At 50.1% G+C, this 27,878-nt stretch overlaps 1 protein-coding gene across 7 annotated transcripts in view; it reads right to left on the bottom strand.

The window, feature by feature from the left end:
• The window catches only part of PLXNA4 (plexin A4), a 684,054-nt gene that overhangs the window by 31,201 nt on the left and 624,975 nt on the right, over positions 1 to 27,878 (bottom strand). For all 7 annotated transcript variants that reach the window (XM_045028652.1, XM_045028642.1, XM_045028659.1 and 4 more), the window contains 5 exons: positions 24,851 to 25,010; positions 17,317 to 17,420; positions 13,495 to 13,594; positions 11,425 to 11,615; positions 5,432 to 5,601 (listed from right to left, as the gene is read on the bottom strand). In XM_045028652.1, the coding sequence (XP_044884587.1) occupies positions 5,432 to 5,601; positions 11,425 to 11,615; positions 13,495 to 13,594; positions 17,317 to 17,420; positions 24,851 to 25,010 (725 nt within the window). The remainder of the gene's footprint in view (positions 1 to 5,431; positions 5,602 to 11,424; positions 11,616 to 13,494; positions 13,595 to 17,316; positions 17,421 to 24,850; positions 25,011 to 27,878) is intronic.

Here is a 27,878-nt window from a genome sequence, read left to right as displayed (position 1 = left end):
GCAAATTATGGCTTCTAACATCACTCTTGTTAAAGCAGATCTGGTCAAAGAGGAAGATTATTTACCAAATCAGAGTGTGAATGTTGTGATCCTCTGTGAGTTTACTGTCCGTGTGCCTTTAGCCAGAATCCACCTTGAGTGGAATGGGGCTCAGCATGAAGTGATAGCTGGTGTCAGGAAGTTATTGCCTAAAGATCTTTTAATTGGGGAAAATGTGAAAGCTTTGTTCAGTCCAGGTAGCCAGTCACAGGAGAGGAATAATCTTAAACCTGTGTCTATTGTGAGCAATGATTTGCCTGAGGAGGGTTGCTCCAAAGGTTTGTCTGTGCAAAAAAGCAGTGTGTCTGGGAATGAAGTTTCTGAATGTCTGTCTGATGTCTCAGAAGGAAATCTGGAGTTAGATCAAGAGCAGAAAGATCTCATTGGGGAGGAAAATGTATCTCAGGTTAAATCCCTAACTGAGGAAGGAGTGGGTAAATTTGTAATGGGTAATGGATTGGTGGCTAGTGCAGCTTGTAGAAGTAAACCTGAAATGGGTAACTGTGATTTGCTAAAAGTAGCTCAGTGTAGTGAAAAGAGCAGCAGCTTATCTGTTGGGAGAGGCAATGTGCCTGGAAGGGAAAGTTTGGAGGAGCCTAGGCAGCCTTGTGAGCTGATGGCTTTGTCTAATCAGCAGTTTGGGAAGGGAGGGATAGTGGAAAATGAGTGTCCATATCCCTTACCTGTTTCCTGTGTGGAGAAATGTGACAGTGGAGGGAATGTGCCTATCTCTGTCAGGAGTATTGACTTGCCTATGAAGGAAGCTACCCCAGTCTCCAAGCAGTTGTCTGTGAACAGCCCTGTGTGCTGGGACAAGGGAAGTGAAATCCCAAGCTGTGTGTCTGGTGAAGGAGAATGTGTCTCCGGCTCTTCTGTGTCTGTGGAGCAAACAGAAGGGGCCTTTCAGCCTGTGATGGTTGAGGGTGATTCAGTTGTCTCGGAGTTGGTTGTAAATACAGCTAAAGCCCAGGAAGGGAATAGTCCTAAGTTTGTGTCTGCTGGGGAGAATGGCACTGTGACTAGGTTGCATCCAGTTAGTGTCATAGCAAAATCCCAGAGAACAAACAATTCTGGTGCTTGTAGTTTGCCAGTTGCTAATGTGTGGTTGGAAAAGGGTGCAGCAACTCTGTCTGATCAGGGAGATACCCTAGCCAAGGCACAAGGAGAGCATGAAAGTGATTTAAGTGTGTTACGTACTGACAGTTTAACAACTTGTAGCAAGAAGGAAAAGATTCCTGAACTTGTTCATGGCCAAGGGAAGGAGACTGCTTCTGACCTGTTATCTAGAAAGTCTGTAGGTGTGCCTAAAAGGGGATTGTGTAGAAATCCGCCTGTGGGGCCTGAAGTGAGTCTAAGTGTAGGTGAGACCCAGAAAGCGGCTGTGGTTGCTCAGGGAAGTGTTCCTGTAAAGCAAGCCCTAGGTGGAGAGGGGAAGGGCAGAATTTCTGTGAGGGGTGAATTGCTGCTTAGAGAAGCTCCTAGGGAAAGGAATCCTCATGGTAGCCTGTGCAAGCAGTTTACTGCAACTGAAGGGTGTAAAAGTGATTTAATCAGGGAAGTTTCAGTTCCTAACAGCCAGAAATTTTCTGTTGTGAATGGATCCACTGACTTTCCTTTTGAAAGATCCAGTGTGGGCAGCTTTGAAAAGGTCTCAGGTGGAGTAGAAGCTGTTAAGGAAGTTGAGCAGCCCTATAACCACCTGGCTGTGTGTAGCCAGCTTGTTGGGGAGACAATGCTGTTGGGACAGGAATGTCTCCATGCTGAATCGGTAAGTGAGCAGTCTGTGCTTCAGGATCTGAGGACAGATTCAGTTACTGGTTTTTCAAAGCAGAACAGTTTTATGGCTGAATGCTTGAGGAGGCAGGGGAGAGCAAGCCAGCTCTCACCCTCAGACTCTTTGGATTTGTGTGGTATCTCTGTAAGACAAAGTCCAGCCTTGGAATCCATAGCAGCTAAGAAGTTAAAAGCTAGTATCTGTGTTGATGCGAATTACTTGGCTGGCAGGGAGAAGAAAGACTTGCTAATAGCTGTTAGCACAGAGGGCCCACCCCATCAGCCAGTGAATTCTGTTAAGCAAGAGAAGTCAGGGTTTAATCCTGCAGGACAAGAAGGAAAGAGAAGACTGAATTTTGCAAAGGGAAGCCACAGGTTAACCCTAAAAGGCCCAAACTCCAATGGTATTGAGCCAAGGGTGTGGCATGACAAACATGTTTGTAGATGGACACTTGCAATCAATTTGTTGTTATTGCTAATGCTAACTGTAACAATGTATAATGTGCCTAATCTTTTGGAAAATCCCTTGAACATGTTGAAAGGAATACATGAAAACACACTTTATGTTAAAGGGCCTTGCTATACTGATGTTTCACAGTTAATGCCTGTAAACAGTGTTGGAACTTTTCACAGGGGAAAATACATTCCAGACCTGATGTGCTGTATGAAAGGGGAAACTGAGGCACACTACCATATTGCGTTCATGGCTAAATGCCAAAAGTCCTGTACTATGAACAACATCAATATCTACATTGGTTTAATGTTAATTGGGTTCAAAACATTGGCCAAAGCTGGTATGGATAAAGTAGCTGTTTTCTTTAGCTCTTGGCAAGATCACCTGAAACATACAGGAACCATCCTGCAAAAGCTAACCAAGTTATACCTTAAGTTTGTAAAGAGATCCATTCATGTTATTGAACAGGACTTTGATAAACCATTTCGGTTATACACTGGTACGGCCTCTAGCCCAACACTAGCTGTAGTGAGACAGACCCAAGGAAAGGGGGCTCTTGGGATGCAGTCTGCGATGTTTTGTCATCCCTTCCTGCATCAATTTTGCGTTGGGGGTGTGACGTTATTGATATAAATGGGGACCATATAGAACATGGGTTGCAACCAAGGTCCTGTAGTGGCACCAAATCCTAAGTAAAGGGGGTCATATAAGGTGTCTAAGACCAGGTTCTGGGTTGCTGATTATAATTATGCTGTCTATATGTCTGTATCATTTTTAGTTGAAGTTATGAATGTTGGCTCTATGCTGTCTGTATTTCAAGTTTGTGCTGTGCTTCTGGGGGAAGCCTCCCAGACAAGCTGGTGTTAGCTCTGCCTAGCCTGTTTGATGGCCCATTAAGGACCATTAAGGACACAATGGACCCATGGAGAGAAGGCAGACACGCCTTGTGACTCAGCAAAGTATGCAGGGACTGGCCCATGTGACTCCAGGCTCCATCTTGCTGTAAATTTCCACAGTGAAGACAAAGAGATTCTTACACCTGGAAAAGCCTATATAAGGCTGATGCTTCATCTCCATCTGGTCTTCAATCCTGCTTCTGACCTCTGGAAGGACTTTGCTACAAACTGAAGCTCTGCACGAAGGACTGTTGACCCATCCCAGCGGGGGATGTTCCAGAGACTTAATCTGAACCTGCAGTTTACTCCAGCACTGCTGCAAGCCTGAACTAAGAACTTTACCATTACTGTATGTAATTGATTCCATTTAACCAATTCTACCTCTCATCTCTACCTTTTTCCTTTTGTAAATAAACCTTTAGATTTTAGATTCTGAAGGATTGGCAACAGCGTGATTTGTGGGTAAGATCTGATGTGTATATTGACCTGGGTCTGGGGCTTGGTCCTCTGGGATCGAGGGAACCTTTTTCTTTTATTGGGGTGTTGGTTTTCATAACCATTCATCCCCAGGACGAGTGCACTGGTGGTGATACTGGGAGACTGGAGTGTCTAAGGAAATTGCTTGTGTGACTTGTGGTTAGCTAGTGGGGTGAGACCAAAGTCCTTTTTGTCTGGCTGGTTTGGTTTGCCTTAGAGGTGGAAAAACCCCAGCCTAGGGCTGTGACTGCCCAGTTTAAGCAATTGGTCCTGATTTGGCACTCTCAGTTGGGTCCCGCCAGAATCGCTCTGTCACAGCTTCTAGTTGTCCTGTGTCCATAATACCATCCTAAACAATTCACCTCTACCACTGGTGTCTACACCCTCCAGATACCAGCAGGCAGTGTTAATACATCCTTCTTGGCTACATCACCACCTGATCTTCCCCACGGACTCCTCTGGAGCAAGGAAACTTGTGGACTGAACGTCAGAAAAAAGCATCCCAGTAGACAATCACATTAGGCTCCAGTGAAACAGTCTCCCCAAGGGAAGCACCCGAAGCCCAGTTGCTGGAGATATTTGAAACTCAAACTGAGGAAGTGCTAGGAGAATAGAGGCCTGTGCTAGCACCTGCAACAGCAGCAGGCAGGAGGAGGAGGAGCTGGGGAAGGTGGCCTGGAACAGGTCTTTGGCATCTCTAACGTCTCTGATGCTAAGCTCCAGCCAGCCACAGGTAGCGGGGAATGCTGGCTGGGAATGATGAGGCCTGTGAAGTGACTTGGAGTTAATTTAATCTGATTGAGAAGAGATCATTTCTTCCTCCACCCCTACCCCTGTTAAATAAACCTCCTGCTCATTTAGTCTGAGTGGCTGCAATCAGCCTTAGATTAGCACCACAGATAATGTTAATAATATGCTAATGTTTCATTAGCTGAAAGCCTCTTTGATGCATGGGGTTTCTTTTTTTATTTCACGGCACTGTGCCGACCTGCCAGTCACCATGGCTGGTAAAAGGAGAAAACTCATCAGCTGGGAGTCCTGTGGTTCTCCTCTGCTGTGCCTTTTATAGTCCCTCCTATTTACACAGAAGAAGGGAGGGAAAGATTCCCCAGGGGACTCTTTGCAACAGGGAGACGAAAAGGATAAAAGCAGCAGGGATCCTTCTCTCTCGAGATCTCAGCCCCCTGTCTCTAGTCCAGTACGGGCAACAAGTGTGGGGAGGGAAGCGTTGTCTAGTGGTTGGAGCAGAGTCAGGCTCTACCTAGCTCTGTCCTCACTTGGTGCTTGTGTGGCCCTGTCACCACTTGTGCACCTCACGGCCCTTAATGGCTCTATCCCCACAGCACCCCTGGGACTTACCGTGACCCCTTTCACAGAGGGAGACACAGAGACCAAAGGTATGTCTAGCCTGTCGTCACAGGGTGTGATCTCAGCTTGAGAAACACCTGCGCTAGCTTTCATCCAGCTCAGTCAGGTACCGGAGCAATGAAGCTGCGGCAACACGAGCTAGGTGCATGAGTAATTACCCAGGGTCCAGCCCGCACCAGCTCACGTACGTCTCCTGGGGCTACAATCACACCCCCGCCCCCGAATGCAGTAGAGATGCACCCCAAGTAATTTTCCCCAGATGACACCGGGAGTCTGCGGCAGAGCCGGGAGATGAACCCAGGTGTCCTGCAGCCCATGCCAGTGCCTTACCCACAAGCCCATCCTCCCCGGGCATCAGAACCCCAAACCTTTCCCCCTCCGCCTGGGACCCGGAGCAGGGCCGCGCCGGAGGGATCACACTGACCAGTTGCTCTTCCAGGTGTGCCGCACGTGGGGGTCGTGGATGTTGTGCTTATCTGCCTGCTCGTCCAGGAAATCAAACATGTACTTGATGGCCAGGGGCAGGGCGCTGCCGCGGTGCGCCGTGCTGAAGATCGTCTCAAAGAGGTCGTCGACAAACTTCTGCAAAGTGCCCTGCGGGGTCAGGGGAGGAGGAGGAAGAGAGTGAGACACTGCCCTGGGGCTCTGATGTCCTCCCTGGGGAATTTGGGTTGCCAGGCTGGCTCAGAGGAGTGCTACTAGACTGCAGCCCTGGAAGTAGCGACTGAGAGCTGGTGCCATCTGACAGCTGTGCAGTGGGAAATAAGCTGGAGCTTTAAACCCTGTTGCCAGGCACACGTATCACTGGGATCCCCCTCGGCCTTGGACCTGGATAGCAGCCTCAGCAAGCAGCCACAGACTGAACAGGCCAGGTAAGCTGCCTCTCTCTCTCCTTAGAGAGGGCTGAGGTGCAGTGGTGGGGAACACTCAGCGGAGAAAGGGAAGGGTTTGCTCTCCTGTGTTGTTAAATGGGGTCCTCCTGTTGGCCCCCAGGTCACAGAATGCCAAGGGATTTGTGCGCAGCATCAGGCACATTGCATATCGCAAAAGGGACTGGGAGATTTCAGGTTTGGGGTCAGATCTGCCGCAGGTGTACACTGGTGACACTCCAGTGAAGTCAATCTGCTCCAGTGTGTTGTGGGGATGGGGATGGGAGAGGTGGGCATTTTGCATGCGAGAGAAGCCCGACCTGTGCACTGAGCAACAAATGATTGATCCTGCTCCCAACGATATTTTGCCATCCTCTGCACTGGGAGTAGGGCCTGAAAGAGCATCCATCGTGCAATGCATAAGTGGAACCTGACTTCGATATATGCTAGTGTAGAGCTTGATGAGGTTTCCTCTCGCTCCCATAGGAGAGATCCCAGATCACCATGCTTAGAGACCACCGTGATCACTGCCTCATCAGCAAGAACAGGACACCTAACGGGACAATCTGAACGTGAGGGGTCTGGAGGTTGAGTGGGCACATGTACTTAACACACCTAGCATCTTCAATGGCCCAGGGTCCTCCCCATGAGTGATGAACACCATAAAACCACACCCCACTCTTCCTATGAATTCAATCTCTGCTCGCAAGTGAAACAGCGAAGAGTAATGCAGGTCAGGATTGGTGTGCAGGCAGAAGCCAGGAGTGGTGCCCAGGTCTGGGATAGGAGGGGTGACAGAGATCACAATGGAGGTGCATTGATAGCAGGTGCAGTGAGTGCTGGAGGTCAGGTGGGTCAGGACTGGGGGTGCAATGAGGGAAGTGGTGTTGAGGCCTGCGAGTGGAACAGAGGTTCAGGTAGGTCACAGCTGAGGTGCAGTGACCAAGCTGGTGCACGCTGAGGGGGCGCAGGCTTGGCAGTGGAAATCCGAGGGCAGGGCGGGTCAGGAGGACCGGGCTGCCACCGGACTGGAATGGCAAGGTGAGCTCCAGGCCAGGATTGAGATGCAACTGGCAAAGGTGGTTGTGTACGAGCTCCAGCCTGTGTTCCCAGCACTCCTCTTTCAGCAGAGCTAGGAAATCTCCACCTACAACATGTTAATAACTGTAATTGCTTAACCAGTTCAACTCCTAAAGTGACAAATTCCCTGCAATGGAAAGGTTCGTGCTGTCACGGCAGATGCACGACAAGATTCCCCTGGCTGGAAGTGGAGTGCCGAGTTCTGCCAGGGTGGGTAGAGTTTACACAGCACTAACAAACGCACCAAAGCTTAATTAGCAGGCTGATGTCCCTTGCTGATGCCCCATTTGATTTATTCTTTGAGAAACAAACAGAGAGAGAGAGAGAGAGCGCTCCTGAAAAACAGAACAAAACCCTGCAGCACGGGGAGGGCCGGGAGGGGAAATCTGACACAGAGGAGCCGCCCTCAGCATCAGTTTCCAGGGGGAATTGATTCTCTCATTGGCCCAGCCGAATGCAGAGAAACCCTCCAAGGCTTCTAGGCAAAAGATTCCAGTTCTCAGAGGTCAGGGACTTAGCAGGGTAAAAACCATTCTCAGTTTAGCGAAGTATCCCCCGGACTGTGTTAGCAGCAATTGCTCTTCCCTCACTCTCAGAGGCACAAGATGGGGAGAGGAAATTTCTCTTATACCAAGTGCCAGGATGGGGGGGAATAGGCTTTCTGGTTTTCCTTGTCGCTGTGTCAAATTCCCAGCTGGCTCCCTGCCTGGCTCCCAAGAGAGGGCAGACGGGACAGGCAGAATCTGGAGTTCTGTTTGTGGTCCACCAGTATCTGAGCTGAACACCAAGGATGTTCAGTGGCATCCAGATCCCCAGCAGGTGTAAATCAGCCTTGCTCCAATGACTGTTGATTTACATCAGCTAGGGATCTTGCCCCATGGGGGTGCCCCTTTATTTTTACGTTGCCGGACCCATTATGGCCCCTAGATGCTATGGGGAAGGGCACATTCAAAGACAGACAGAGCAATTGCATACTCTGTGTCCATCGACAGAAGAATAACCTGGTTAGAATTTCCTATTCAGTTGCTGGGGATTAGACACCAAAGGCTGTCCCATCAGGGGACTGAGCATACAGCTGAAACACCAGAGCAGGACTTATGAGTTGACAGAGTCCCCTGTCCAGTGGACAGACTCAGACTGTGTGTGTGTGTGTGTGTGAACACAACTATGGCTGTGCACACGAATTCACCACCACTACATCTCCACCGGTCGGAGCAATGGTGGCTGCTACAGAGTAGGAAAGCCTCAGGCTGTCTTGCCACTGTATTGTCCAACTCTGCTCAGAATCGGATTAGATAACTTGATGGTTATAAACGCCTGAGCCTTGTCTACACAGCAGCTTCCAACACCGCTACTGCTGATGGGTCTGCCCCAGAGGAGAGTGACGTGCCGGTGCCAGAGGTTCCCGCTGCAGGATGTGGAAGATGTGCCAGGTGAGCCTCACCCTCTGACAGGTCCTTGTGTGAGCTGTGCTAAGACTGGCCCTCTTCATACCCCTTATCCCCAGGCTGGTGGGCAGACTCCTGGGGCCAGAGAAGAGCGGGCCCAGCAACCTCTCTAATCAGGGGCAGTCGCACAAAGCCCCTTGGTTAGTGGGGAAGTGCCCCGGTCAGCACTGCTAGTTATTCACATCCATGTAATGCTAATAATGCCTGGACATGCTTTAGGTATCTGCCTATCAACCAGCAGTGCTGAAAACTGCCCAGCCCTGACCCAGCGAAGGAGAGACTTTCAGTTTCCATGGATGGAGTCCAAAACCCATCCTTGGCCTCTATAATGAGACTGCCAACAAGGGGAGAATACAGAATGGGAGATAACTGGCTTGGCAGCAGCACTGCTGAGAAGGATCTGGGAGTTATGGTGGATCACAACTTCAACATGAGTCAACAATGTGATGCTGCTGCAAGAATAGCATGTTCAATCTTGGGTTGCATTAACAGAGGCATAGCATGCAAGTCACAGGAGGTGATAGTACTGTTTTACTCAGCACTGGTGAGGCCTCAGCTGGAGTATTGTGTCCAATTTTGGTCACTAATGGATAGAAAGCATGTAGAGAAACTGGAAAGGATCCAGAGGCGAGTGACAAAGATGATAAACGGGATGGAATGCAAGTCATATGAGCAAAGGCTGGAGGACCTGGGTATGTTTAGTTTGGAAAAGAAGAGATTAAGGAGGGACATGATCACAGTCTTCAAATGCTTGAAAGGCTGCCAAAAAAAGATGGAGAAAAATTGTTCTCTCTTGCCACAGAGGGCAGGACAAGAGGTAACAGGTTCAAACTCCAGCAGAGTGGATTTTGATTAAATCTCAGGAAACACTTCCTAAGTGTAAGAACAGCCAATGGAACAGACTGCCAGGGAAGTTGTGGAAGCTCCTTCACTGGAGGTTTTCAAAAGGAGGCTGGGTGGCCATCTGTCTGGGATGGCTTAGACCCAACAAATCCTACATCTTGGCAGGGGGTTAGACTAGATGTCCCTTGCAGTCCCGTCTAACCCTGGGGTTCTATGAGTCTATGATTCTGCTAGAGATCTTTGTACAAGTAACAAGACTTAAATGCAGCCAACTCCTTTTGCCCAGGCCCCTGAACAGCCACCAGACGTTAATGACTATTGGCCACTGTGGACCCGAGCCAGATTTCCACCATCAATAAGGCAGCGAAAGGCTGTGTGGCCCTCTGCTGATCCCCTGAGCCAGCATGTCCTCCCATGTTCTAGTCTACAGGTTCTTATTTCACTCCCATCACTGCAGTATCCGAGGACCTTCTGGTCATGCATTACGCAATGGGATGAACATCGGTCACGTGGTTTGTTCTCTCCTCCTCTCCACTATGCTAGGGTTTGTTTTATACCCATACCTGGTCGCTGTATTGGGGTCAGAGGAGGCAGACCAAAGCAGCACGCTCTGCATGGGGAGCAGAAGGTGGGGAGGTTTGGGATGATCCTTAGTTCTTGGGGGAGTTCACTGCGCAGTCTGGGACCAGCCCCAGAAACCTCTGTCTCCTGCACAGATGAACCTGACCCTGGTGGTGGAGAGTTCTGCTGGACCACGGGAGTGGAGCTGTCAACTATGGTTTTCATCCCAGGGCTTCAGGCTCTTTAGATACCCTGGGTCCAGGCTACAGTGCGCCTTGAAGATAAGGACTGAGAACGGACCTGGACTCGAGCACCCTGTAGTGGCTGTTTCCATCCCCAAATGCAGCATCCCTTTGCAGCCCCTGCCTGCTGCGCTGCCAGCAGCATTTGAGGTGTCAACAAAATCAATTCCGGGTCAATAACTAGGTGCCAGCACCGCGTGACATTGAGGTGGGGCCGTGCAGAAGTTTAGCATTTATGGGACAAAAGTTATAGATCTGTCAGGCAATCTGCCATGCAGGGCTGCGCGGGACGAGAGAGTGAGTGCTCACTGCCAAGGACCAATGTGCTCCCCGCAGCCCGTCAGCCCAGGCAGATGCCTGCTGCTCTCCCCGTCAAGCCAGCATGCTCCACTGAGCGCTTCGCTCCCTCCTTTGTCCATGCATCAGGCAAGATGGCTCCCCCAGCTCTCTGTGAGTGACATAACCTAACCTGCGGAGAGGTGAGCGTGTTTGTCTCAGCCCATCCCGCTGAGCTGCCCCTCCACGATGCATGATGAAGCATCTAACTGGCTGGTACGCCTTCCAGCGCAAGCACCACTGGTGAGACAGCCTGGTGTCCGCGTGGGCCAGAGGGAGGGGTGGGACAGTGAGTAACGTTCCCTACGGGTTTGTGGCATAACTCACAGTCCCATTTTGCCAGGCTGGCTTTGTCCTTTGAACATGTCCAGGACGTGCTCCCTAGGCTCCCCTTGACCTCTTGAATCACATGTGGTCGGCTCTACAAACAATTCAGGGTATATCCTCAAACCAATCTGCTCCTGCCCACATAATTCTGCACACACAGGGATCCCTGTGCAGGAAGCCACTGTTGGTAATGCCACCGTTCCTCCCTCGTCCAGGCTCACAGCCTCGCTGCTGCCCTCTCCCTCCCCCTCCCCAGTCTCTCACTAAACCCTTCGTTCATACCACCAGAAGCCACCCTCCTTTTCTCACTAACCCGTTGTCCGTGCCTTCGTCGCCTCCCACCTTGACTATTGTAACCTGCTTCTTCCTGGTCTCCCCTCTTCTCCCCTCTCCTCCAAGCCAGCCGACCCAAACCATTGCTCCCAGAGCCAACTTCCTGTCCCGTCGCTCTGCACATGTTGTCTCCCCGCCTTCTGGCCCTCTCCACTGACTGGCTCCTAAATTCAAGCTCTTCTCACTTTCTACTGCGCTCTCCCCACGTACTTCCCAAGCTTCTCCCTTTACCCTCCCTTGGCTTCACACCTCGTCTCATGCTTCCCCTTACACTGGGAACAGTCTCTCCTGTCTTGCTCGTGAAGAGTCCCATCTCCTCCTTCAACCCCTCTGAAGCCCACGTCTTCAAAGTTCCACTGCCCTTCTCCAGCATTATACCTTGGTGGCCAGCAGCCGGGTCAGGTAGATCTCGGACACCATCTTGCTGCCCCGGTCACCTTCTTTTTGGTCTCCATGCTCATGATTCTTGACTAGATGCCACATCTTGACACCGCTCTCCAGGTCAGGTGTGATCATGGGTGTGCGGGAGCGCAGGCTGTCCGGGCTGCCCGTGTAACGGATCATGTTTTCTGGAACACAAAGCCACAGCTTGCTCAAGAATCAGCCCTCCACCTTCAGGAAGAGGTGGCCACATTCAGGGGGTCAAGGTGTTTTTCCAGGGAAATACTCTGCGGTCGTGTCTGCTTTAAAAATGGAAATCCACTACCAAATTCCCCACAATGGCTGCCTTAGCTGCACCTACAACATCCGCACACATCTAGATGTTCCTAGGCAACTGAGCAGATACACCGAAAAACTTTCCTACAATGAGTTCAGTTCGCCCGGGAAAGGATCTCCCGGGGGAAAGGATGGGAGCCTCATCCCGCCGCACAAGGACGGCCAGGCTGGACAAGACACTAGTATGTTTAGAAAAGGAGATGGTCCAGCACTGGCGATGTGCTGCTGGACAGGTTACTGCTGTGACTGAGGGCAGGCAGCCACTCCTGGAAATGGGTTCCTTTGTGTGTAATCAGAGCAGGATTCTGAGAATCCACAGCTCTCACTGGCTCCTGCAGAAGTTGCAGATGCTGAGCAGCCATCTGGGCGAGGCCCAAAGAGCTTCACAGTCCATGGGCTTGTCTTTGGGTGTGTGCTGGGCCTGGTACACCTCTCCCCGCAGCCATTTGCTCCCTCCTTCCCCCAATGCACCCCATTCACTGCTCACCACTGTGTCATTCCCTTCTCCAAAGGGGGCTGCTCAGCTCATTGCACCCTGGGTCCCTAAACATGCCCACGTGGATGGCGTGACTCCCCATTGAAAGCCACCTCCAGCATTACTACTTCCCTTTCCACAGGCCTGGGGTGACAGCCTGGGCAACCCCCGCCGGCTCTCCAGCAGTGCCACAAGTTAACTGTATTTCAACTGTAGTTAACACACAGATGGTGCCCCTTCCAGTAGCAGGTTCTGAAGCAGCTTCATTAATGCATTACTGGCCTCCCTGTATTAATTACTGGATGGAGTACCCATGTTCCCTCTGGCTGCTGCTCCCTTTACTGCAATTAACAATCACTTCTGACTCACCACATTTCCTCCACTGGGCCCTCAGCCCTTCTTCTAAAAATCCAGTAGCACAGAAGTCAGGAAATATAACAATAATGAAACCACCCCAAACCCCTTTTTTGCAAAGGTCATAGTGTCCTTCCAGAATGGCAACAACGCTGCAAAGAACATGAATATTAATAAGTCCTGGTGCATTGCTCATGTCCTTGGAGTAAGGGGAAGCGAGTTCCTCTGGACATTGAGTAACTGTACTTTCCCCCAAGCTACAGAGGATGAGGAGGATCAGACTTACTTTCATATATTTAAAAAACTGGATGAGGCAGCTGGATCCAGGGCAGTGGATGGTTTGTATCATTCTCCTGTTGCAGTCTGGAAACTCATTTCCCTTTAACCCTCACCTGCTGCTGCACTTTTTGGGCCAGATGTCCAATCAACAGGCAGCTACGCAGGTGGGGGCATCAGCGGCCGGTTGGGAAGGAGAGAGGAGATGGTCTTGGTGACTCAAGAAAGCTAAGTTCTATTCCGGGCTTTGCAGCAGAATTTCTGTGTGACCCACTTCATCCCTCATGTCACCTAGCCTCAGTCTCCCCATGTGTTAAATGGTAATAATGGAACCTGGGCTGCTCAGTAAAGTGCTTGGAGAGCTAACGCGCTAGAGAAGTGCTAACTTTTACTGTTCCAGGTGTAATCTCACCAGGCCAAAGTCACCTGGATAAAAGAGTGATCTTCCATAGACACCATTAATTAGAATAACGTAGCCCTTGGATTGTCCAGTGCTTTTCATCATCACTTGCTGTACAAATGTCAGTTGGCTGTGGCATGCTGTTCCCTTTGCACGTGCTCAACATCTCCCCACCGTTGTGGCCACCAATATCTCCCCTAACGTATATCAGCAAACAGGCCCTTACCGTACTTGCTAGCTGAGGTCCTGGAGACAGTGGAGTTGTTGACAGCATTGTAGGCAGTGACCTGCTTGGAGACTAATGCTACCACCGATCCATCTGGCACCTGTGGAGGAAAGAGAACTTAAGAATAAGCCTCCTAGAGCTGGCCAAAAAGCACACCCGATAACATAAAGGAAACCCAGCCAGTGAAACTCGAGTGATCAATTACTGTCCCTGCTGGAAGGATCTCATCATTAGTTACTTATGACCCACCCCTGTAAACCCTTCCTCATGGGAGTGAGGCCAAACCCTGCTCACTCCTCTCCTGCCCCCCACTGCAAATCTGGAATCACTCTGCTCAAGTCAATGGGCCTACTTGGTATGAAGGTAGAATCTGGCCCATATAGGGACTGACCCAGAGCCCACTGTAGTCAATGGGAGGCCTTCCATTGACTGCAATGGACTTTGGAGCAGGCCATTAATGGGCTACTCCCATGAGCAAGGGTTTGTAGGACAAGGACACGGAATTGGCTCAAGGGCCTTGTCTTTGTACATGTCTGTGAAGTGCCCAGCATGAGATCCATACCCACACGATTGTTTTTATAATGGACAAGAGACTGCAACAGGCTTATCTTTTAAACGTGGGGAAGTGCCAATTCTTCTAATTGTTCAATAGTCCATAGAACAGAAGTGTGACATTCAAAAGATCCATGACACAAGCTCTTATAATGAGAGATGGTCTGAAGAGTCTGAAATAGGGTTTGGCTAGAGCTTGGGGTTCAAGATCAAGACACACCAGGTTCTGAGGTTCAGATCTGATGGTCCCCAAATCTCCTCAGCTGTTCTCACAAGGTTTCAGCCACAACTAGTGGAAGTTTAATGAGACCAGCTGATCTTGCAAATTCTCCATCATTTTTGGCTGGAATCTGATTTCAGCCTCATCTATGTGGGGCCTGGAAAACAGGCCCACTCCAGTGATGGATCCAAACCAGAACCAGTGATGGGTTAGGATCTGGGAATTCAGATCCTTTCAAGTTTTGAGGAGGTTGGATCTGAGCTTCTGATTCAGGCCATCTCCATGGGAAAAGAACTCAACACTCAAAGAGAAGCTGATGTTAACAGAGACAGTAAATTCATTGGGGAGGCCAAATTCTGAGATCTAGGGGAACAGCTGGGACCCGGTTCCTTGTAGTGCCCCTCACAGACTGAAATTAAGTTGCTCCTCCAAGGTCTCAGCAAATTAGTTGGGCATGACACGTATCAGTATTCTTCCCCCTAGACAACACTTCATGGGAATGGGCATTTCATATACAAGGTGACAAACGACCTCCTGGCATCAGAGCAGACATGCACAGACTCCTGATATGGCACAGGACTTTGCCACACCAGCAGGGCATTGCCACTACTGCAACAGAGGAGGAAAATGGTGTTTCTATTGTTCTGCCCCTGTAGATGGCAGCTGGATATCTGTTGTGCTGCAGGAAGTCTCACATAACATCTCAAAGGGGGAGAGAGCCTCTTGAAATGAGACAAACCTTCCGATCCATTAGCTAGGCATCTGTGTGGCTTCCTTTCAAAAGCAAGTGAAACAATAAGCAATTCTGAGCCAGTGGGGAAGCGAAGCTGTATCAGGAGCATTTTGGAAAAATAAGAAGTTATAAAAAGAAGAAACCTCTCCCACCCACCACCAAAACCTGTGAAGAGCCACTAGCTCTTGTCTCTGTAATAATAATAATTAGCTCTTATACGGAATCTTTTCATCTTCAAAGCACTTTACAGATACTAATTAATCAGCTCTCTCAACCCTTGCGTAAGATCTCTGGGTATTAGCCACATATTACAGGTGGGGCACTAAGAGGTTAAGGATCAGGTTTGTAAATGTATTTACGCACTTAAAGACGGAGCTAGACCCCTAGTGGGATTTTCCAGAGCGTGTCGGTACCGAACTCTCACTGACATCGGATGTTTAACAGGGAGGGTGATTAACCATCGGAACAACTGAAGCTACGGTGGATTCTCCGTCACAGGCAATTTTTAAATCAAGACTGGATGCTTTTTTCTAAAAGATCTGCTCTGACTCAAACAAGGGAAGCTCTCTGGCTTGGGTTCTATGGGGGATTGCACTAGGTGATCACAACGGGCCCTTCTGATTTGACAATCTAGGAACAGGAGTTAGGTGCGTTTCAAAATCCCACTCGGCACCTATCTACAGCTTCAGGCACCTAACTCTGTTTGGCAACCTGGTCCCATGTGACGTGCCCAGGGAGCCAGTGCAAGTCTTAGAACAAGGAGCTCCCAGCCCTGTACTCAGTGTCAGATCCTTAGCTAGTGTAAACTGGTGTGGCTCTACTGACTCCAGTGGAGCTATAGTGGTTTACACCAGCTGGGGATCTGGCCTATAGCATTTACCAGCCGTAGATCTCAAAGTACTTTGCAGCAGTAGGTAAGGACAGCTGTCCCTACTGGCTAGTATCATTATCCCCTCAGGGAAATGACACCCCCTCTATGGGGACAAAGTGGCTGAGCTGGGACTAGAACCAGGATCTGGTCAGCGCCCTCACTGCTGGACAAAGCTGCTGTCTGTTCCACTGCTCTCCCTCCAGCTTCCAGACAACAGGCCATCTCCTACCGCTGCTAATGTCAAAGATCCTCCTTCATTAAAGCCTCCCCTTTAAGAGGGTGGCGGCTTATCTCTCCCTCTAGCCCCACCCCAAATAGTTTGCAGGAGGGTTTTTATTAGGCATCACTGGACTGATATCAGTATGGACAATGCCAGCACTAGTGGCCTGGGGAGAGATACAGGGCCCCTTCCTTCCCAGTGATTGGCAGCTGAGTAGCTGTCAGTCTTCGTCCCTTAAAGCAGAGTTGTTTTCCCTTCTCTTATTCCCCTTCCTACTGTTGATCTGCCCTCTTCCCCGCCTATCGCACAGGGCAGAGTAGGCAGGGGGAAATCCTCACCAGAAGAATCATGGGAGGTCGGTGTTAGAGCTGGCCATCAAATTTTTGTCTAGATATTTTTTTGCTGGAAAATGCTGATTCAACTAAACTGATTTTGGGTGTGAAATTGCATCGATTCTGATGAAATTTTCCACAAAAACAAATATTTTGGAAACAGAAGCAAAATTGTTTAGGAAAATTTTGAAATTTCATTTCAGAAACAAAAATTGTGTTTCAAAATGTAGTTTACTTTAATATTAGTAGCATTATTTTTACATTATTTCAAGACCCATCAGTAATAGTGCAGAATATGATGTCATATCATGTCAAATCATGTTCTCATCTGACATAATATAATAGCAGAAACCGTTTTTATTGAACGTTTATATTATTTATTTTTAAAAACCATTCAGGGCAGCTGCTACTTAGTTCAGCTTGAAACATCTTATCCTACTTTCTAGCTCAAAGTGTCTCCTGTTTGTTGTAGTGAAACAGTCTGACGCTTTGTGGGGGGAAAGGGGGAAACGACAGAACTTATTTACAGAGTGTCATTGCCTGGGATTGCTCTTTGCTTGTTCCAGCCCTGGATCTCAGACAGGGCTGGCAGGGGAGCAGCAGCTCAGATGATGAGAGCAGCAGTGTAACACTCCTGTGGAGAAAGAGAGAAGGTGCAAAGCGACTGTGTTAGGAGGTGCAAAGAGACTGTGTGAGGAGACCAGATGGTGCAACAGCGACAGTCTCTGGGGTGAGATCTGTCGGTGGCCTTTGGAGAAGGGGTAGATGGGTTGGGGCAGAGAGACAAGTGTTGGCAGTGCCAGTCCAGTTGTTTGTTTGGCACTGAGCACTGCTAGCAGAGGCAGGTAACTTGGCCAGGCCTGTGTCCCTGGCAGAGGGCTCCTGTCTCGTTACCTGGTAGTGCGCCAAGGTATTGAGTCTCTTCCAGTCGTTCTCTATCTTGGTGGTGATGTCTTCGTCCTGCAGGATCATTCGGGCCCCACTCGTCTGCCGCCACTCTGCAGGGAGAAAGGGCACATTTCACTCTGCTCTGCCGAGTCCCAGAGAGAAGGAGGCAGCTCAGCATAAACCTTGCACATGTAACATGGAGACCACGTACCATCAAGCATGACAACACCGGCCCATAAACATCTGTCAGGTGACCCAAAGATACACACAGTGCACAGAGATGCACACGACACCTTCCCTAGGGCGACCAGATGTCCTGATTTAATAGGGACAGTCCCGATTTTGGGGTCTTTTTCTTATATAGGCTCCTATTACCCCCCACCCACTGTCCTTATTTTTCACACTTGCTGTCTGGTCACCCTACCCTTCCCCCCACACATGGGAAAAGGCACACTCCATATACCTGCCCATGCCACGTATACCCCTGCAAACCAGGTACAGGTGAACCTTCAAAGATTCAGGGAAGTACCCAAAAGCATAAACTACATGACAAAGTTCTGAGTCAGTTCTTACATTACCTGAACGGGTTTGCTTGCTCAGGATAAAACACATATATCCCACTACCATTCATCACACACACACATGGCCCCAAAGTCTAACTCCTGGCTGAGATGAGCACAGACCAGCTCCTGCGAACTCAGCCGTTGGGATCATGCAATGTAGCTGTTGCCCACAGACCCCAAGGGCCTCTGAGTCTGGTCGTAGGGCCATGGACTTTTTGGGCTGCAAGGTGTAGCTGATTGATGTCAGCTGAAGAGCTGAGCCATAGAGTGACAGCAACTTGGGTGTGGACGGTGCTGTCCTTAGGGGTTTGCACAGCACCAAGTGGACCACTGGGCTCAAGCAATACTAGTGCTTGGTGCTTGTACGGCACTTTTCACCCGCAGATCTCCAAGCGCTGCCTGTAGGGAGGGGGAGGTCCATTGACACTCTTACAGACGAGGAGACTGCAGCGCACAGCCAGCCAGGGGCGAAGCTGGAGACAGAACCCAAGCCTCTTGCCTTCCAATCCCACGCCCTGCCCGTTATAAGACCCTGCCTCCTCCAACACAACCCTACCCAGCCATATGCAAATGCATAGGGATCCTGTTTCTCACCAGCTACAGCAGGCATCTAATCTAATGCCTATCAGCATGGTATCTAAATGCCAAGTGCTGGAATGAGTATGTGGTGCTGGTAATTGTCTCTACGTTCTGCTGACCGGGCAGTCCCATCTGGTGGCTGCCTTTGGGAGAATCTTGTGTTGAAACTAGGGTTGATATATACCTCCATGTGAACGGGACAGCCCCAGTTTCCCTCAGACTGAAGACTTGCCTTATTTGCCCCTGGGCTAACCACGTGTGGGAATAGCCAATAGTACCATGAACGTGACCAAAGATGTCAAACAGTAGTTTAATTGGGAGAAACTACAGCCAACCATGGGTTAGTCATAGACAACTTTGGTTTAACCAAAGGCAAAAAGAACCAGCCATGGTTCAACCATCGTGGTCACTGCCAAATACAGCTGAACCATGAGCCCGGTCATCATAAACCATATCCATGTCCTTGAGTTAATTAAAATGAACCGCTGAATGTGGAAACATCACCTGCCAACTCTCTTTACTGCTTCTAATGTAGAAAGTCAAGAATTGTTGAAAATTTCTTTTGCTTTCAGCATTTTTCTCAACCCACAATTAAACTTTACTCATAAAACTGACCCTTGCTTTTACTATTCATTTTAATTAGAAGAAGATCAGGTGCTGAGTGTTTATTGCTGGATGCCACTGAGAACAGAGATCTCTCAGGGATGTAGCAGTTGGCTGGTCAGTAACAGTTACCATGGTTAGGGATGACCCCAGATTGGCCAGGATTTACCCCAACTCCTTAAATCACACCCGTGATATCACGGTACTGTCAAAGCACAACCCTTTGTTCCGAGCCACACCTGCCAAGAATCCCAGAGCCCAGCTGTTCTAGACCCAGGTGGGAGGGGAGGAGCATGCGGAAGGAGCTCTTTCTATTCCAGAGTGTCCCATAGAGTGTAATAGCTGGCATTTCAGTGCCTCCTAGGCCTTTCCTCATTGGATCCCTTATCCTTGCCAGTACTGCCTGCTCCTGTGTCTAATTCTCCCCCCACCCCAAAAAAGCAGCACCCCTGGTCAGTGACACTGCAATTGTTCAGTGCCATATACACTCCTGCATAGCTAGGTCAGTAGACAGACAGACAGGCCCGATTCTCAGTTTTGTGGGTGGGTTGGGAATGGAGGGGAAACATAGCTTTTGTCTCTCTTTGCTCTCCCGGTATTCTAGGACTGTGCAGGGCTGATCTAACTCATGCTCTGCTTCCGAGGGGCCGCGGGGGGAGAGAATAGCCACAGTGCAGTGCACTCCAGTCACCCCCTCAGATTCCCCCACCCCCCCATCTCCTGGGGACTGGCAGCAGGGCTAATGTAGAGCCATGACACCAGCTCCACACTCTTCAGGGAGTGCCCTGTGCGGGACGTCTTCTCATTTCCACCCACTTTAAGGCCCCTTTAATCAGGCCCCTTGATTTTACATTTGTTTCTCATCAGTTTCATTCGTTTTCTCCCAGGCTAGCCCAGGGCTGCGTTTGGGTTGGGAACTCCGCAGGGGAATGTCCATGGGTGAAAATCCACTGAAAGGTTTGAATCCTGAAGCTCTTACTCAGGATTTCTTGAATTTTTTTCCTCTGGCCAAGCGCCATGGACTTCAGCAGGCATCTGGGGCCGGGCTGAGAAGCGACTCCAGAATTTGGCCGACTGACTTTAGTGGGAGTTTAGTCTGAGTAAAGACACCCTTTAGTAACTAACGTCTCACAGTTTACCCAGCTGTTCCTTAAATCCCCTTTCCCTCTGTGCTAGCACTGACGGGGTTGGTCACTCCCAGCACTGAAAGGGAAGTGCTCGATATGGGGAGGACAGGAAGGAGATAAAGGTGACCCCTGCATTCATATTCACAGCACCGAGGGAAGATTGTTAGCTTTCTCCTCAGCCGCTGCTCCCCGTCCCCTCTCCCATCAGATCAGCGCACTCCTCACAGCACCGGCACAGAGGAGAGAGACACTCCAATCCAATTTGTTACACTTCCACTTTCCAGAGAGCGGGAGGGAGGTAAAAATCCCATTATCTTTATCTTGCCTTCCAATCGGGAGTGGCGGTAAATGCAAACTCAAGAGACAGTGGCTATGAACTCCATATTTCATTCAGCAGACAGCGTATCCTTTTATCGCACGCAGGAATTACTTATTTTTTTAAAAATCCTCTTTTAATTCAAGAGAAAAGGGAAATTCCAGAGGCCTTTGACAAGAGGGGTTATTTGAGCTGCAGCTGATGTCTGGGTGGGGCTTGCGGACTCCCAGGGAGAAGTAGCCTGGAATCTTGGAGTCCTACTGTTTAATCCCATTAACCACTTCCCCTTCCCTGCGAGGTTCCCCGTGGTGCTGTGCAGTGGAATGAGTTAACCCTGCCCACAGCCCCTCTGAGGCAGGTGAGCATTAACAGCCCCAGTCTACCATGGAGGAAACTGAGGCAGAGAGAGATTCAGGGGGAGATTTTCAAGAAGGGCAACTAGGTGCTTGGGTCCCATTTCAAGTCAGTGAACGTTGGTCACCTCACTCCCAGATGTGTCTTGGATGGGCTTGCCCAAGGACACCCCAAGAGTTCATGGCAGAACGCAGATCCCCCAACTGCTAAGCCTGGGCGTTAGCCAGCTTTAGCTCTTGAAAGGTAGAGACTGTAACACACTTAGCCAATCCTACCAGGCCCCAAACGCCTAGACGTTTTGGGAGTATCCCATCGACTCCAAACCCTAATAGGGCCTGGCCAAGATATTCTGATGTGATCAGTGACTTTGGATGTTTCATTTTTTGGGCCCCGAACTGCTAGTGCCCTAAAGGGGCCTGATTTTCAAAGGGTGCCCACCAGGCACTTTCCGAAACCTGGACCCCCTTAAAGCATTTCAAGCTGCACCCCCAAAAATTAAGGCCCCCCAAATCACTGGTTACTTTGGCACCCAAGTGCTGGAGTAGGCAGGACACTTTTCACACCTAACAGTGAGCGCCAGACATGGGATGGGCCGGCTCAGGGGATTAGACTTGAGATGAGGAGCCTTTCCTCCCTATGCTACGGGTTCCAATACCCCCAGACAGGCAGTGACTGAAAGCTGTTACCATTAGCTGACTGGTGGCCTGTGGGAAGTGAGTTGGGAGCCTCCGCCCTGTTCTTAGCGGGCAGGTCTCCACACTGCTGACACAAAGAACATCGCAAGCAGGTAGTGGTTGGCACCGCTGGTGGGCAGAGGGGCCACGAACTCCCACCGCAGAGGTGAGAAGGGAAGAGCCCCGCTAGGCCCCATCTCGTCCATCACCATGTCGGGGCAGGGCCGTCCCGCTCCTGTATTAGTATTTAATTCAAATGGGTCATAGAGACTAAATGAACTCCCCATCCTAGAGTTGATCCTTCCAGGTCACAGCTCACCTGCCCTGCTATCGCCCAGGCTGTACCTGTCCACTACCCAGGGCTGTCAATCAATCACTTTCCACCAGCTACACTCCCTGCTAAAAGCAACCAGAGCACAGCAAGGAGGGAATTTCTCCATTTGGAGAGAGGCTGTTTTGGGATCCTCCCCCACCCCTTAACGCTCGTTTAAAGATGTGGCTATTGCGTTAGTTAGGGGGTTTTGAAATGGGCGCTGTAAAAAGAAGCCTTCAGTAATTTGGCTCTTGGACTAAACTGTAACCTTGAGGTGCCCAGAATGACGGAGTTCAGCCAACAAGCCCCTCAGGGCGTCCTTGTAACTGAACAACAGTAGGACACTTTCAGCAGCTACACACCTCTGCTCCCACCGCAGCTCCCCTGCACTTAACAACACAAAAGAACTCATTAGCTAGCCTGCTGCTTCCTTCCCTGCACAGAGAGCCCCGCAAAGCAGCCCTGGCAATGCAAAACAGAGACCCATGGAGATTAAGGTCAAGAAGGGCCCACTGAGAGCCAGTCTGACCTCCTACATAACATTAGCCAGAGAAGTTCACCCAGTGAGTCCTGCTGTTCAAAGTGGTCACACCAGGGTGGCACTGATCCCCAGAGCTTCATGCTCACCTAGGCTATGAACATGCGAAGAGCAGACCCCCCTCTCGTCCACCTTGTGTCCCTTTCACTGTCACTGAAGGACCCCCATGTTCCAAGGAGCTTCTGTCTCTCCGGGAGGAATGGCTGTGGCTCCCTCTGGACGTACACCCCTCTTCCCCACCGGTCTCCTCCAAAGAGGGTGACCTCTCCATCCTCCCTGGCAGGTGAGCTAAGAGAGCCTGTTGCTTTACTCGCTGCTGGGAACAGGCTTGTCCTGGATGAGGCATGCCTAGGTCTTTTCCATCTCCAGTGTGGATGCCTCATGTTAATAAGCTCTTTATTAATCAGCCCCTTTACGGGCATGAAAAGTTATGTCCTTCCCAGGGGCAGGTGTGTATAATGCCTGTTAATCCCCGCTGGACCCACTACCCCTTCCCCATCACTCAGCGGCTCCAACGCATTTGTAAGGACCAGAGCAGAGATCACATGGCTCATTAGGGTCCTAATCCGAACTCTCCCAGGAAGTGGGGGGCGGTTTTGATACAGGATTCTGGTTCAGATCCAGCTGAGAGATAGGTCCACGCTCGGAGGTTCAGAGTTGGATCTAAACCTGCTCACAGTTTGGAGAGGGCGTGGGATCTGGGGGTCTTGTTCAGGCCTAGCTGATTAAGGCCAAAGCACGTTAACCTTTAGCTCATTTGTCCTCTAGATCACCATTGTCTGAGGTGGTTCGAATCCAGCCTCAGCCCCTCATAGTGCTTATGGATCTCCTGGCTCCCTGTCCTACCAACGCTCCTACGTATTCCGCAGTCCCCTAGCAGACCCAGCACCCTCTGTCAATATATCCAGCCTGACTCCGCCGCCCCCCGGTCTCCAGTTCCTGGCTGGCCTCACTCTCACCCTCACCCAGTCCCTCGCTGACACTCGTCCGCTCCAAAAATATCTCGGGTTCATTCTTGCTAATTTATATGATTTGGTTTTTATTGCTGCTGCTTTTGGCAGCTTGTTCCATTATTTTAACCACCCTTTGTGAGCAAGAATCCTGCTGCAATTGCTGACAGGCATCCCTCTCCTTCCCCCTCCCCCGCCCTTAACTTCAATCCCTGACCTCTCATTTCTGCCTTCATTATCGTCCTGAATGGTTTCTTGGCATCAGTCCATTCCTTTTCCTCTTGGTTTCTTGTCTGCTTTTGCAGGATTTTATAGACTCCATAATTTTCCACTCAAGTCTCTTTCGTTTAAGGTCACAGAGGGCAAATTCTGGCTAGTCTGCTACCAGGATGCAATCGCAAGTACCATACCAGGGACCATAAGGGTGGCCCTGAGCAGCACTTAGTACAGTGCTGTGTCTGTCCATCTATCCTCCTGCCAGAACCTCCAGCAAAGAGGAGCTATCTGGGACCTGCTGTTATACCCGATTGCAGATCTCTCAGCCTTCCCCGTGCTTTCACTTCAGAGCTAGGCTAGAGAGGTTTCTGGACTCAGACCGTGTTTGTGCAACCCCAAACATTGCAGCTTAGAGAATGTGCCTGAGAACTGGACTATGAACCCAACTAGACATGTAACAAACTGACATGTCTCGTTCCATTGTCCAAGCCGAGTGAAGTGCTGAAGAGCAAACAACGTGTCGAGGTGAAAAGCGCATGAGCTCTGTGAAGTCCTTTGGTTTATAACACTCTAAAGCGGTAACGTAATGTAGGGAGGAGCCTACAAGCACTCTGGAGCCCTGGGTGCGTATCTCCCGCTCCTACGCAGGGAGGAGACTCAGCTACTTTCCTGGCACTCCCCCTTGTCCCTGCTGCTCTCCACTGTGGGATCTAGGCAGGGTAGGCAACCAGCAGGGGGTGGGTTGTGTTGGGGACCATGGGGAGTCACATCGCCCATCCCTGTGGCCAGTGGAGCTGAGGGCTGGAAATCAATACTACCTGGGCCAAGGGGCTGTCTCAGCGAGGGCGCAAACCCCATCTGAACCCTCCAGCCTGACAGAAGGACTAGCAAGAGATCTCAGCAAGAGGGACCTAACTGAGATCACCGTCACTCCTGGGGGTTTTCCAGCAGGATGGGGCAACTGGGCCCTAGGGTTCTCAGCACGGCAGCGACCCTTTCCAGTCCTTGGCCAGCTGGGCTCCCCTGCGCCGGAGCAGGAACGCAGGCTTCTCTTCCCTCTGGGCTGTCCTTGAGGCAGGAGGAGCAGAGGTGTATGGTCTGGAGGGCAGGGAGGGTCTAGTGTCTCCAGTTATTGATCCCGCCAGCCCACCTCTCATTTCTGCTGCTCTGCTCTGAACACGTCCCAGTGGGTCCCCTTCTGTCTGGTGAGGTGGTGGCTCAGAACTGAACACAAGGTCCCAGCTGGTTTGAATTACAGCCCTCCCTGCTCCCCCCCCCCGACCGTGATGGGGCACGTGCTCACATACCCAGGTCCATGTCAGCAGCTTTGGGCCTATGGGAGCACGGCACATTCTTGAAGATGGCGTCAAGAATCTTCTCCTTGACTTGCGTGATGGTGTCGCAGTTGAGGATCTTCACGGGGATCTCTGGGCTGTTCACGTTGTCGGGGTTCACGCAGCTCAGGACCTGAGGGAGGGAGACAGAAGGGCAGTGAGAAGAACCACACCCTTGGGGAAGACATGGGACCCCCTCATCGCTATTCCTTCACAGACAGCTCAGAGCTAGCCACAGGGTCCTACAGCATGGGTGGCTCCAGGGCAAACCTGCAGGTGACTCTAGCCAGGAATGGTACAAGAATCATGCTCAACACCTGTATGATTCATTAACCTGGTCATTCTCCTCCCTCACTGGAGACCCAAACAAGGTGTCTATATCGGTCAATCAACGACGGGGCTGCCTACACTCCCTTACACCGGGGTCATTTAGCATCACACAGGGTCTGCTCTTGCTTCCACTGAAGCTAATGGGAAATGTCCCACTGTCTTTAATGGAAGCAGGGTTTGGCCCTTACGGAGTCCAAGCTGCCTGCTCAGGATCTTACAACAAGCAAGATGCAGAGAGATGTCTGCTCTCCTCGTCTGTCTCTCTTCAACCCCTTCCCCTCTATGTGGGGACCTCTCCCAATGGAGTCACAATACCCAGCTAGCTCATCAATTTCCTTGAGCCTCACCTTGGTTTCTCTTCTGTGATTGCCATCCAGGAGCCCATTACTGCCAGCCCTGCATTTGCCATCAGGATACTTGTCCCATTAGGAACGGGACAGTGGCCAACCAATCAACTCATTTCACACAAGCCACCGACAAAATGCTCACAGCTTTCGATCAGTGCTGACCCTGGGCTAGATCTGAACTGATGACCTAGTCCTCCGAGTCTTCCACAGCCCCTTCAAGAGCTTCACAGTTCAATAAACGGCTCCTTGGTTTGACTGTCCAGGTAGCCTGGTCTTGAATCCCTGAACTCCTAGTTTCTTTTCTGTCCAAACTCTTCTGCAGAATGAGGGGACAGGCACTGGAATGGGTTACCTAGGGAGGTGGTGGAATCTCCTTCCTTACAGGTTTTTAAGGTCAGGCTTGACAAAGCCCTGGCTGGGATGATTTAGTTGGGGATTGGTCCTGCTTTGAGAAGGGGGTTGGACTCGATGACCTCCTGAGGTCCCTTCCAACCCTGAGATTCTATAGCCTCTGCATCAGGTGAATTCCATTACTTGGAAAGACAAGGATTCTTGAATAATTACATCTTGCTCTGGTACTTGGCACAAGAAACGTTACCCAACTAAAGAGGCCTCTGGCTCCTCGGAGGACAACAGCATCTGCTCCCCAGCCTCTGTGCAACAGCTAAATGCAAAGCAGATGGAGTCCAGGCAGGGGAGGGGATGTCTTAAAGTCATACACAGAATGTAATGGAAATTTGGCCACTAACTCACGGACATTTATAAGTTCAGCATTCTGTTTTTTTCTTGGCCAGGGAGGGTTAAGTGTATAAACTTTTATAAACGTAAGGCACCTCTATATTTTGGAGGGTAGTTAAATTGAGCTGTTGGTTGCATGTGATTGTTAAAGTTCCCATGGCCCTTTTACAGGAGTAGGGGTGTTAATCTTGGTGTCCTGGCCAAATTATTTTGACTGTAAATTTCCCTGTACTGTTCCATTGCTCCAGGAGTCACTAGATACAGGATTCTTCTTCACTTCCTGTCCTAATCTACTGAGCAGTGCTGTTCTGTGTTATTAAAGGAATGTCACGTGCCACCCCAGAGGCGGCTGCTTTTCAGTGGTGGGTGAAGCAGTTACTGTACGTTGTTTGCAAAGGGCTTTGGGATCTTCTGAATGAAAGGTGCAATATACATGTAAGATATTAATACGATTATAATACTGTTATTTATGTGTCACTCCAGGAGTGGAGGAAACACATGAATTCCGCTAATAAACAAGCCAATAATACAATAACAAGTAAGATTTCTATAGCATCTTTCACCTCAAAGGATCTCACAGAGGTTTACAAAGAGCATCACTACAATGAAGCCATTGCTGGGGGTTAACAACTTGCCCCATCATGCACAACTCTAGAGACGGGACATTTTGATCAAGGACACCTGGGCAAAGCTCAGCTCCTGTGAAAAATCCAGAGAGAGGAGTTTTTGCTAAGGTGTTTCCCCTACAAAATGAATGGCGCAGGGCTCCTTTGATCCATAGCTGACGTACGATGGATTGAGCTGACCTTGATGAGAATGGACCCTGTCAATTTCATCCCTAGCAAGGACGAAAGCGGTCCTGATGGTGCATGCTGATTATTTACCATCCTGCCGCTCATGGCAAGAGCTCACAGGAGAGTGAGTGTACGGCTGTATGTCCGTGTCCGGGTTTGCCAGCAGCAAGCTCCCTTTAATTTTACAGCAGCCACATAGAATCATAGAATCTCAGGGTTGGAAGGGACCTCAGGAGGTATCTAGTCCAATCCCCTGCTCAAAGCAGGATCAAACCCAACTAAATCATCCCAGCCAGGGCTTTGTCAAGCCTGACCTTAAAAACCTCTAAGGAAGGAGATTCCACCACCTCCCTAAGTAACCCATTCCAGTGCTTCACCACCCTACTAGTGAAAAAGTTTTTCCTAATGTCCAACCTAAACCTCACCCTCTGAAACTTGAGACCATTACTCCTTGTTCTGTCATCTTCTACCACTGAGAACAGTCTAGATCCATCCTCTTTGGAACCCCCTTTCAGGTAGTTGAAAGCAGCTATCAAATCCCCCCTCATTCTTCTCTTCTGCAGGCTAAACAATCTCAGTTCCCTCAGCCTCTCCTCATAAGTCATGTGCTCCAGCCCCCTAATCATTTTTGTTGCCCTCCGCTGGACTCTCTCCAATTTATCCACATCCTTCTTGTAGTGTGGGGCCCAAAACTGGACACAGTACTCCAAATGAGGCCTCACCAATGTCAAATAGAGGGGAATGATCACATCCCTCGATCTGCTGGAAATGCCCCTACTTATACAACCAAAA

This window comes from Mauremys mutica, chromosome 1, assembly GCF_020497125.1.
Source record: "Mauremys mutica isolate MM-2020 ecotype Southern chromosome 1, ASM2049712v1, whole genome shotgun sequence".
Classification (NCBI taxonomy): domain Eukaryota; kingdom Metazoa; phylum Chordata; order Testudines; family Geoemydidae; genus Mauremys; species Mauremys mutica.
The sequence above is the reverse complement of the archived record's forward strand: the minus strand, read 5'-3'. Positions and strand labels throughout refer to the sequence as shown.